The 12,486-nt window shown below is 43.4% G+C and overlaps 1 protein-coding gene across 1 annotated transcript in view; it reads left to right on the top strand.

The window, feature by feature from the left end:
* Positions 1-11,828, top strand: part of LOC103798267 (ATP-binding cassette sub-family A member 12-like) — a gene marked incomplete at both ends in the record, with an annotated part of 25,100 nt that extends 13,272 nt beyond the window's left edge. The window contains 11 exons of the mRNA XM_009070520.1: positions 1,418-1,532; positions 2,854-3,183; positions 4,052-4,121; positions 4,223-4,357; positions 5,284-5,439; positions 6,218-6,395; positions 7,869-8,087; positions 8,727-8,923; positions 9,287-9,447; positions 10,323-10,547; positions 11,690-11,828. Coding sequence (XP_009068768.1) covers positions 1,418-1,532; positions 2,854-3,183; positions 4,052-4,121; positions 4,223-4,357; positions 5,284-5,439; positions 6,218-6,395; positions 7,869-8,087; positions 8,727-8,923; positions 9,287-9,447; positions 10,323-10,547; positions 11,690-11,828 — 1,925 coding nt within the window. The remainder of the gene's footprint in view (positions 1-1,417; positions 1,533-2,853; positions 3,184-4,051; positions 4,122-4,222; positions 4,358-5,283; positions 5,440-6,217; positions 6,396-7,868; positions 8,088-8,726; positions 8,924-9,286; positions 9,448-10,322; positions 10,548-11,689) is intronic.
* Positions 11,829-12,486: the final 658 nt, after the last annotated feature.

Raw genomic sequence — 12,486 nt, 5'->3', positions numbered from 1 at the left:
AAGGAGGGAATATACATATATCAGTACACAGAAGGTGTTGGAAAATGCTGAATTTTTAATAGCCTAGAGATCATGCACAAGGTGGTAGCAAAAAAACACCCCCAAACAATAAAGAGCCAGTAGAGCTACTGAAATGCCATTTCATGGTTCTTTATGAATAAGGCTTCATTTGCATGGAAACATTTCAGGGAGCATTGGTTTACAGGAAATTTTCATCTTTACAGGTAGAAAAGAAATAGAAACAGATGTAATCATATTAATTTCTTACTGTTATTGTACATTAAACTTTTCCCAGGAGTTATACTGATTATGTTTTTGAAGCCAGGTTTAGAAATGAAGGGGGAAAGCATAAGCCCTGCAGATGCAATGAAAGGAATCTTCTGCTATAAAAACTTGCTTTCCATCACAAAAGGAGAAATTTAGTGTTGGCCACTGGGTTTTTTCTGCACACATATGGCACTGGAAGAAGGTTTTAATTAAAGTGAGGAGCCAGTGTGACTTGGATCCACAATATCTGTCCTGTGGGCTAGTAGGACAGACAATCTGAAGAGAAGCACCTATATCTGGACTGCAGTGCCAGGAAATACGGCCTGATGAATTTGGCCATTATATCGATGAACAGAACTTGGAATTATGGCTGGTTGCTGTGATGTTTCCAGATGGGATGTGGCCCCATCAGAGAGCCAGGAGATACCATTGCCCACAGCCCTTCCTGCTCCTGCCAGTGGTGCTGCTGAGCACAACTTCCAGAATGAATTGGCAAATTACAGAATCAACTGAGTTGGAAAAGACCTCCAATATCATTGAATCCAACCCTACCGTGGTTACTAGACCATGGCACTAAGTGCCACATCCAGTCCCATATTCAAAACCTCCCAGGATGGTGAATCCACCACCTCCCTGGGCAGCACATTCCAATGCCTCATCACTCCCTCCGTAAAAAATCTCTTCCTAATATCCAACCTAAACCTCCCCTGGCAGAGCTTGAGTCTGTGCCCTCTTGTCCTCCTGCTGGTTGCCTGGGAGAAGAGACCAACCCCCACCTGACTCCAACCTCCTTTCAGGGAGTTGGAGAGGGTGATAAGGTCTCCCCTGAGCCTCCTCTTCTCCAGACAGAACACCCCCAGCTCCCTCAGCCTCTCCTCACAGGACTCGTGCTGCCCTTCACCCCTTCCCTCTGTAATGCAAAAAAAAAAAAAAGACTTTGAGCAGTCAGGAGTTTCATGACTAGAAAATCCAATGCAATGGCAAAAGAGTCTTGGGGTTTTTTTGATAATTATTAATTATACTCCACGTTTTGAAATATAGGCATGTCTTTCCCTGTGCCAAAGTATTGTTCTGAAAAACATATTCTGTCTAAAGCCTTAATCCCCAGAACATTTTGCATTCAGCTAAAGCTTGCATTTGCCTTTTACAGGTTCTTAACCAGCGTGACCTACTCTCTTCCATTTGCTCTGATGGCTGCCTGGGTGCTGTTTATAGCTGATTTTGTTAAAACACTTGTTCAAGAGAAGGATCTGAGGCTTTATGAGGTACAGTGAAACTTTCTGGGGCGTACAAAATTATAAACAGATTTTCCTTATTAGTGGCTAGTGTGCCTCGTGCAATATTAAATGGAGCAAAACAAGCATTAAGCAAAATATTCCCCATACCTATTGTTTGACCTGCAGTGTTTGGATTTTGACATTGTAACCAAGCTCAAAGCCATAGAAATGCTGGGTGTTTGCCCTTCAAGTGGGAGGAATATTGCTTTGCAGTTCTGAACACTGGAAACATGGGGATCTCACAAAATTACAAGTTTTCTGAAGATTTAGAGCTCTCTAAAAATTGACTTTGAGTCATACCTACTGGGGACAAAGACATGAAGAGTGACTTATTTCTTATCCTTGAAGTTATTATACTTAATATTTCATAAGGTACTACATATTACATCAGCTCCTCTGAAATGAAGTTCTTCATTCAGGTTGCCTTTTGGAAAAGAAATGACATTGAGACACAGGGAATTTATTAAATTAACTTGGGTTTTCAGTGTGATCACTGTCAACAGAGATGAGCAGCAAAGAACTTGTGTCAAACTAAGCTTCAGCAAGCAACAAAAGCTCAAGCAGATTTGGTATTTATCCAACACCATGGAAACAAAACCATTTCCAAGAAAGGCCACTCTGTGACCTGGTCATGGGATGGAAAATCAGTGAATCCCAGTAGCTACCTGGCAGCCCCTTACCCTAGGGAACCATTGTCACTGTCTCTAAGAACCAGTATTCTTTTTAGCTGTGTAATAATCTCCAAGAACACACCAGCACCTGTAGTTTCTTTTGAATTTATCCATACACATTTGCAGTTTAATATTAGTCTTGGGGACTTGATCATCAGCTAAGTAATTAATAAATGAATATTGCTTCCTTGTAACCATGGTAATTTAGCTATTATTTGTTGACTTGGGGTTGTGTGAGAAATGGTTTGGTTTCAAAGACACTTAAGAGCTTTTACGCTTGAGCCACCAAATCAATTATCATTATTTTTAAAAAGTAACTGTAATGCTTTAGAAAAGTTACAAATCTAAGTCCAGAAGCTGCTTTGGAGCATGTGAGCTTCGACACCTGATACTTGCAGATCCTGTCTGTCCTGTTCTTTTGCAATAGTCTGCTTTGCAAACCTCTGGCATTCAGAAATGTGAGTGTGTGGCTCCTCCCTGCATAGCAACATGCAGTATGCCATGCTATGAAACAGCATGGTCTGGTTGCATGCCCAGTCCAGGAGCTGGAAAAAGAAGTCATTCAATATCAGCTGAAAGGTCTCTTAATTTCTCTCAAATATCATTTATGATTGTTATTTTCACCTGTCTCTCCACAGTACATGAAGATGATGGGTGTTAATGCCAGCAGCCATTTCATTGCCTGGTTCATAGAGTGTGCCATCTTCCTTCTGATTACTGTCACCTTCCTCATTACTGTTCTGAAAGTGGGTGACATCCTTCCCAAAACAAACACAGTGCTCCTCTTCCTGTACCTGATGGACTACAGCCTGTCCATCATAGCCATGAGCTACTTCATCAGTGTTTTCTTCAATAACACCAACATAGCAGCCTTGGTGGGCAGTCTCGTGTATATCCTCACCTTCTTCCCCTTCATCGTGTTGCTTGTCATAGAGAATCACTTGAGCTTCTCTGTGAAGAGCCTACTGGTAAGTTATGCTTTTCTGTAACAGGGACCATGTGTGTGGAGGCAGACACTTGCCTTCAGTAAACATGAGCTGTTATTATAGCTGGTATCCCAAATATCCGTGAGTTTGGTGCCTTTCTGGGCTCCTTCAGTGGGTGTTGACAGATGCAACAAGAGTGTTGGCCATGGCCTGTTTGAGGGAGGCCTGGAATTAGTTGTGTCCCGTGACTGAAAGCACCACTTGTGCAATTTTAGTGAGTTCACACCTGCCAGCTGGATCACAGTAGTCTGAGCTACATATTTGCCCTTTGGAATTGCAGAGCAAATTGGACTACTTTCAGCGACCATGAGAAAGGAGGCTGTGTCAGTAAGGGATTTAGGTAGCAGAGCTGGCTCTGCTCAGTTCTGGCTCTACTCATTCTTTAGTTTCATGTATCTCAAATTCCTAGCTATGGAAGTCGATGTACAGCCTTGTTTCCTACCAAGGGTCAGAACAGGCAGGCATTAGGTTCCAGAAAGCAGACTTTTTTCTTTGAGTCCCGGATTCAGGAAAGGACATCTATTAATGCAAATGGTAAAATAATTAGCCACATGGCACTAGGAGGTAATTCTCAAGCACTGCTGTATTTCAAAAGCCTAAAATAAAGCCCTGTATGAGGAAGGAGTTGAGTCCTGGGTAGGGAAGCAAAAGAAAGTGTCTAAGGAGGCATTACAGCCTGTCACCAGCAGCACTGCCCAGTCCAGTGCTCTTTGTGACTGTTGGAAAAAAAACCTGCTCATTTTTGTGGCTATTAGACCCAGCCAATGAGGTACCTGATTGATTGACTGACTTGATTTCTCTTTGAGACTAATTAATAAGTTTTTTGTTTTCAACTTTGTTTATTCCCCAGAGCCTGTTGTCTCCAACTGCATTCAGTTATGCAAGTCAATACATTGCTCGCTACGAGGCGCAGGGCATAGGTATGTTCATTGCAAGCAAAACTAGGCTTTGAGCTCCCATGGTGGTGATGTTTCACTGGCTAATATGAATTCTGATTGCATTTCTCAATTCCTTTCTGAAGGTCTGCAGTGGGACAACATGTATAAGTCCCCAATGATTGGAGACAACACTTCCTTTGGCTGGATGTGCTGGCTCATTCTGATAGACTCCTTCATTTACTTCATCCTGGGCTGGTATATAAGGAATGTTTTCCCAGGTAAGGACACAAAGCATTGAAGGTGGTGCTGTACCATCTCTTTTGTCAAATGGTGAACACAGCACTGACTGATTCATAGAATCATAGGATCAACCGGGTTGGAAAAGACCTCCAAGATCATTGAATCCACCCCTACCGTGGTTCCTAGACCATGGCACTAAGTGCCACATCCAGTCTCATCTTGAAAACCTCCAGAGATGGTGAATCCACCACCTCCCTGGGCAGCCCATTCCAACACCTGATTACTCTCTCCACAAAAACTTTCTTGCTAATATCCAACCTAAACCTCCCCTGGCAGAGCTTGAGTCTGTGCCCTCTTGTCCAGTGGTTCAGGCAGTGAGACAGTCTGCGCACACAGGATACCTCCATTTGAGATCAAAGGGATGATGACTTTGTGGATGTCTGAGTGTATTAATGACACTGAGGCAGAGCAGAGCAAGGGAGAGTTAGGGTTATCACATGGGTAGGTGGGTCTCCTGAAGAAGCTTGAAGCAAAGGACACAGGAGGATGTGTTTGCAGTCTGGTGGGTGAGAATGAGAACAGAGCATGTTAGCCTGCATTTGTCAGCTCAGTGATTTTGAGTTGTGTTACTTACATCATTTGATTTCAAAAAGTAATTCCTGCCTTGGGCAAGACCCAGTACATTTGTCTTTTGCTTTTCTTCCCCACCTAATGAAGCAGTCCACTGGCATACGGAAATCCACCCTGTGGAAAATGTAAAGTACTCCTGCCCTCCAGCTATGGAGTCACTCAGAATAACAAATTAGTGAGTGCTTCCTATTGTGCCAGTCAGGCAGACTCTGTACCAAGTATCAGTGGTACAGAAGCACATCAAGAGGGTAGAGATCACTGTGCAGGTTATTTTGGCTATTTTGAGTGAACCCCAATAGTGATACATACCTGAATGAGACTCCTCTTTCTGCAGGTAGATATGGCATGGCTGCTCCCTGGTATTTCCCATTGCTTCCATCTTACTGGATCGAATACAACGGCTACCTTCCCTTCTGGAATGAGAAACAAAGAGGCTTTCTCTTCTCCAAGCTGATGTTAAGGAAAGAAGTCACCCTCAACAATAAGATATGTATGTGGATACTAGATGGAGTAGCAATAATAACTTGTGTTTTAGATAAACAAAGCCAAAGTTGTAGGGAGGCTCATAAAACATACTCAGAAATCACATTTATCTGTTGATCCTTATTTTGTAGCATGGGAAAAATTGAAGGTAGATACTTACATGAATGGAGATTTGGCTTTTAAGTTACTCCTGTTCTTCCTGTTTTCTGTGGTGATCCAGTACAGGTTTTCACATACATATTTGTGTATGTTACAGTTGGACAGGTGCCTTACATGCATATCTCTCAGTCTACAATGCTCCATATAGAAATACACTTGTGTTTGTTTAAGCAAATACAGGTTTCCACTTGGCAAAGGGAGGGGCTGTGTGCTTTTTGTTCATCTCTTTGAATATTTAGCCTGTAAAATATTGTGAGATCACACAGAAAAGCTTGCTGGTTCTACCCAACTGAAAATAACTCAGTAGTTTTGCTGTATGTCCTCTAATTTTCTGTGCTTGCTTAGTATAAATTAAGCGAGGTGCTCTGAAACACCTAAATATGAGACCTTTTCAGAAGTGATTAATGCCTTTTGTCAGGAGTTATTAGAAGCTGTAGAAGTAAAAAGGCGAAATCCCAGAGAACTCAAAATTATACAGATCCTGTGACATGTTCTCTGCTGAAAGGCACCTACCTTTGCTGCATTTTGGTTTCAAAAGTCCTGCTTATCTCTGGGGTGAGAAAAGTAGCACAAACCCCTGCTGCACTGCAGGAACTGTCCTCTGACCCTTCTCTTTGGTGTCAAAGGTGCCCCCCATCCTCACGTGGAACCAGAGCCCACTGATCTCACCTTGGGAGTCTCCCTCCATGGCATAACAAAGGTTTATGGATCCAAAGCTGCAGTGGACAACCTCAGCCTCAACTTCTATGAAGGGAATATCACTTCCCTGCTGGGACACAATGGAGCTGGGAAAACTACAACCATGTGCGTATCCTTGAAAGTGGCTCTTTTTTGTACTGTTGGGCATGATTGGGTGAAGGAGAGAGCAAGTGGGGCTGTGCAGCAATGGGAAACTGAGTAAGATACTTTATTAGGCCAAATCTCTCATGTAGTTTTACCTTGCTCATGGATGACCTCGGGAGTTCCTTCATCTGTTAGAATGAAAGACTCTTTTCCGCTTAGGAACACACTTTTTAATCTGCTAGGATATCTGTAATACACAGCACAGCAACTGTTCAGGTATTTTGTTCCATGGCACTTTGGTGCCTGGGGTTAGGTAGCTGTGGAAGCTGTGGGTAGCTTGTGCATACACCAAAGGCAAAGTGATATTACCAAGAAAACTTAATAAATATGTACTTCAGCTGTGCAGACTCATGTGTTGGCTGGGCTGGAATGGAAGGGGATTAATATGTTGGCCTTTCAGCCTTGCTGCTCATAAATTATTATTTGACTTGTTAGATAACAGCACTAAACCAGACCTGTAGAACTTGATTTCTCCACTAATATATATGTGCATATCTCTGAAAGCAACATTAAGCTGATAAATAGAAGCCTCAGAAGAGCCAAAACCAGTAAGACAGATGTGTGCTTCATCTCAGTTTATTATCAATTCATCTCATATCCTGTTCGCAAAGTGTAGGCAAAGGTGATGAGCAGAGAAGTATAAAACCTTCTTGAAACTTCAGGCTTCAAATTGTGAGTAAGGTCAAAATTTACTGCTTTTTAATGATGGCTAAAAGTCTCAGGAGAGAGAGAAGCTCTGCAAAGGTGAAGGGCAGTCTGAGACACATCTTCTCCCTCTAGTGCCTGCAGGACAGCACCAAAAATGAGCTGCAATGTGGAAGTAGCTATTCTGAGCAGAGGGTGTTTGACTCAGGTCTGTTGGCTATCGCTCAGTGGGTAATTACTTGCCTGAACTAGATGAATTTGCTGCCCACTGTGAGATGCCTCTTCCAGAAGTCCTCTCCTATTTCTCATTAATAATGGCAGTGAAATCAGGTCTCTATGCTCTGGTGTAGTAAGTAAGATGAAGAGGTGGCTTTCAGGCAAACCCCAAAGCATGAAGTGTAACTGCATTATATGATTCCCCTGTAATTAAACTGGAAGTCGAGGGTATGTGTGAGTATTGGTGTGTGGAATGTGCAGTGGTCTGACTTAGGGAGAGGAAGGCTGAAGAAGATAGAAGTACATGTGAAAAGTAGCCAGGGTTCAGTGTGTGAGCTTGGTGCTTGCCCTTGAGTTCCTACAGAGGAGTATGAGGATGTCCATGGATGTTAATTGGCTCTGGGTCTGTGATCATGGTTGAGCAGCAGACAACGCAGTGGGTGATAGTCTGTGGCTGGAAGGAATGTGATGGTGATACAAGGAAACATTAATGACAGGTACAGGACCATGTGAAAAAATGACCTATGGCTTTCACCTTTTTCCAACTTCCCTTTCTATTTATTTTTCCTTCAGATCTATTTTGACTGGATTGTTCCCCACGTCATCAGGTACTATCTTTGTATATGGCAAAGACATCAGGACTGACCAGGAGGTTATCAGGAAGAACATGGGGGTGTGTATGCAGCACAACGTGCTCTTTAACTACCTCACTACAAAGGAACACCTGCTGCTCTATGGGTACATCAAAGTCCCTCACTGGACTAAACAGGAGCTCTACCAAGAAGTGAAGAGGTATAAAATTAGCAGGGTTGGAGAAGGGAGAGAGGGTGTCAAAATTTTTGTGTGGCAGTCCCAGTGCCACTGCAAGGCTCAAATGAATGGATCTGAGGAGTGTTGCAGATCCAGCATAAGGTTCAAATGATGCTTTGGTCTGACTAGAGGAACATATTGATACCTGTGGCTATAAGAAACCAATGTCTCTTCTTCAGGGGGTTTACAAGCTTCTGTGGCAATTCTTTGGAGATAAATTTAGGGTCTAGTCCTTGCTGCTTTACAGTTTTCCCCAGAAAGAGATTTAATCAGCCAGTCAGAAAAATGGTGTTAGCTTTATTGGTTCTGTGGAGAAGTGAAGCAGCCAAAACATCCCAGGGAGTTTGGATCTTGATGTCTCAGTTGATGGGGTTAAGCCTTTAACCTTGGCTTGTCAGATGGAAACTTTGAAAACATCCTAAAAAATGTATTAAATTAAAATCCCAATGACTGAGCTACAGGGTGACTTGTCTCCTTGCACTGTGACCATTCAGTAGAGCAGTCCATACTTGAGCAGTTTTTCATTTGCAGTTATGTTTTTTTTGGGTACTTTCAGATTCTCTGCTTTTAAAAGATGCCTGAAGGACAACCTTTGGGGGTTGTTTTTCCTTTGTTTTCAAGGACTTTGAAGGAGACTGGACTGTACAGCCATCGTCACAAGCTAGCTGGCGCCCTGTCTGGGGGGATGAAGAGGAAGTTATCTATAGCTATTGCTCTCCTGGGTGGATCAAGGGTGGTGATACTTGATGAACCAACCACAGGAGTGGATCCATGCTCTAGGAGGAGTATTTGGGAAATTATCTCCAAGAATAAAAAAGGTATCATGATTAAAGGAGATGCTGCTCAGTGGCAAAGGGGATCTTGTGTTGCTGTTGCAAATATGCTATCAGTGGCTTTGAACTGTGGGTTTTGGGGGCCACAGAGAAAGAATTGTGGGAGACTGGGATTTTGCAGATCTACAGGGTGCATTCTGGTTGGTTTCTGTAAATCCAGTGTCATTTGAAAAGTAACTTTACCATAACACACCATTTACAATACAGTAACTTTCAGCTTCTCTCTAATGTTGCCGTTCTTCCAATTTCAATGATAATTGCCAAAAATGCAGTTGATTTTCACCTGATGCTCTGTCTCCCCTCATTCAGCAAAACTTCCACCTGTCTCATCAGCTTTGTGTTTTCCAGGCAGAACCATCATTCTCTCAACACATCACTTGGATGAAGCAGAAGTTCTGAGTGACCGAATTGCCTTCCTAGAGCATGGAGGGCTCAAGTGTTGTGGTTCACCTTTCTACCTCAAGGAAACGTTTGGTGATGGATACCACCTGACACTCACAAAAAAGAAGGTCTGTGTTTTAATTGGTCCTAGAGCTAGAGCTCTTGGCAGGTCCATCTCCGAGGGGGCAGTCAAGGCTTGCTGAAGGATGCAGGCACTTACAACTATACTGACAGGAACTGAGTGATAGATCCAAGGACATAGTGGTGCCAAAGAACTATTGAGAATCTGGATGTGAGATGAAAGACGCTAACAGAACCTGTGCTTTTGCTTTCCTCAAAGCAGAGGGAAGCTCTCCAGCAGGGCCACTGGACCAGCCTCCATGGCCCTCCAAAACAGGAATGTTGGTGCATTGCTTTGTGGAAAAGCAACAGGGTCTCCTTGAGGGCTAAAGGCAAAGCTGGGAGCAGGGTGTGAACTCTGGAGTTCAGAGGAATAAAGCAGAGGGAAAGAATCCATCCATAGTGTCTGGCCTGAGGCAAAATGTTCTCCTTACAAGGAGTAGGGAACTCTGCTCATCATAGTGTCTATTGGTAGCTCCAGCACATAGATCATAGATACCATGAGAGCTCAGCCCCTTCTCCAAGCTGCTGTCAGTAGAGTGAGCAAATGAAAAAAGACCCATGTGGAAGCCCCATTTTTCATGGGGGAAAGGTGTGTTTGTGCTGGCAGCCAGGTTCAGGTGACAGCTATCTGGTGGCCAGGCTTTTTCTCTGTTGTACTACAAACTCTCTAGCTAGTGCTAAGTGGTTGATTCAGCCCAATCTGAATCCCTATAGACAGAGGGAGCCTAGTGAGGACATTTACCTTGGAATACTGGCTGTGTACCTGCTCTGAGATCACTTACTGATTATGCTCTGGGTCAGGATTTGGGCTACGTCTTGCAGGAGGAATTTGACCTCACAGCCCTCTCATTGACCACAAAGTGTTTTCCTCCTTTTTCAGAACATGATAGAGGAGTGTGATACCACAGCAGTGACCTCCTTGATCCAGTCCCATCTCCCAGAGGCTTATCTCAAGGAAGATATTGGCGGAGAGCTTGTGTATGTGCTTCCTCCCTTCAAGTCCACGGTCTCAGGGGCCTACCAGGCTCTTCTCAGGGCCCTCGATACCAGCTTGAATGATCTCCACCTTGGTTGCTATGGGATTTCAAACACGACTGTGGAAGAGGTATGTGCTCAGGATCTGCTGGATTTAATGTCATGTTATGGAGATGAACTTCATAGCATGGTGTAGCTCTGCTTCCTGGACTTAGATGGTGGCACATTTTGGATGTGAGAGATTCAGGCAGGGAAGAAGTGGTTTGATTGTTCACTAGGTAACACTAACATGTGAGTGTGTAGATGTATCCATAAATCTATACATACACTAATGCACAAAATGTGCCACTGTCTCACCTTGCTTACAGCTTTTTGATGTTTTACCCAGAAAACTGTATACTGGAGTTAGACTAAGCAGAGAGGGCAATGATGTGTTTCCCTCTGAACTATTCTCCTGGTTTCCATGCATCTGGAGATGCAGTCAGCAGGAGGGAGTTATGAAACCACCTAAATGATGGACTTCAGTGTGGATGCTGTACTGTGCAACTGAGTCACCTGGTGCATCTTAGAGTGAAACAGGCACCTTTCTGGCCATGGGAAATTTCTGGTCCATAAACACATTTAATTGCATGAGAAACAAAAGTAAATCATGAACAGCGATGACCCTTGTCTTGCAGAAAAGAAGGAGGGAGATTGTTGCATTTCTGCTCAGAAATTCTTTCTTGCTTTTAAGGTGTATTCCTAAGGCAGCAAGACTAAGTTAAAGATCATGTACCAGGTGCAGCTTGGGTGCCATGACTGCACACTCCCAGCATGGGGGTAGCTGGGGTGGTCAGAGGCTAGAGGGGAAAATATCCCAGGAAAACAACCCTCTTTGTTTCTTGCCTGATGCCATGCAGAGAGCTTCTGTGTGCTGCCCACTGTGTGAGTGTGGAAGGAGCAGAGTTTTGTAGGGCCTGAGTTGAGGTGCAGCCTTGTTCACAACTACTCACTAGTCACATAGCAAGCAGTACTAGGACAAGGTAAGTCCAGGGACAGCTGCAAAGGTTTAAGTTTCTACTGCTGCAGCAGAAGAGAGACAGGAGGTGACAAGGACTTGAACAACAACAATGTTATACTGGAAAAAAGGTGACTTTCTCTTGCAGAGCAAGAAGGGAAGGAGCATTGTAATGCACTAACTACAGCCGAAAAGCAGGAGAGTGGATTCTGGTTATTGTTTTGGTAAATGGAGTAATTTGGACAAATATTCTTTCATGTTTGCTTGCTCCATAGGTGTTTCTCAATCTGACAAAAGAGCTAGTGAAGGACCAGCAAGAAGATGCTGCACTGCTCCAACAGCTGCCTGGAGTCAGTGGTCAAATTGGCAGTGATGAACTGTCTATGAGCACAGACACCTTCACAGATCGAGATGGTACTCAATTACATCCAGGTTTTATTCCAGATTTATTGTGGATGCAAACAGTGACAGATGGACTGATTTGAGCTCCCTGTCTTCTTTCTTTGTTGCAAACCACATTTCACCCAGGCAGGAATCACAAAACCAATAAATCACTAGAAATACAGCACTCATCAGTTCTTTAGATCCCCTGGGTTGAAATGGTCTGAATCACAGGATAAATTACAGAGGGATTTTGTTTGCATCTGCCTCCCTTTAAATTGATCCAGGTTTTAATCTAATCAAATACAGTGTGTGGGTGAAAGAGTAAATGTGTACCTCTGAAAGTAATTGCTGTAATAGATGTAGAGGATTATTTCTCCATAACTAGTAGAATTGGAAAGAAACTTTGTGGAAACCCCTTAGACTGCTGGAAAAGCAGCACAGGCTCTGAGCTGGGTTCTCCTTGCTGCTTTTTGCTGTGTCCCAGACATTGCAGTAAGTCCAAAGGACCAGGCAGGAGGATAAATTCACATTGAGAAGAGAAACAAGCTACACCAACTCTGAGGGTTTGAGAACCACTAAAGGTAGCACAACCCCAAAATGAGCAAATACATGGTTGAAATACTTTCTCAGGGTAGAAATGTTTTTTGTACTTATAAATAGTCTGAGTTAAGAACTGGCTGGATGGCCC

This window comes from Acanthisitta chloris, unplaced genomic scaffold (genome assembly GCF_000695815.1).
Source record: "Acanthisitta chloris isolate BGI_N310 unplaced genomic scaffold, ASM69581v1 scaffold11172, whole genome shotgun sequence".
Classification (NCBI taxonomy): domain Eukaryota; kingdom Metazoa; phylum Chordata; class Aves; order Passeriformes; family Acanthisittidae; genus Acanthisitta; species Acanthisitta chloris.
Note: the sequence above shows the minus strand (reverse complement) of the source record. Positions and strands in the feature narration are given on the sequence as shown.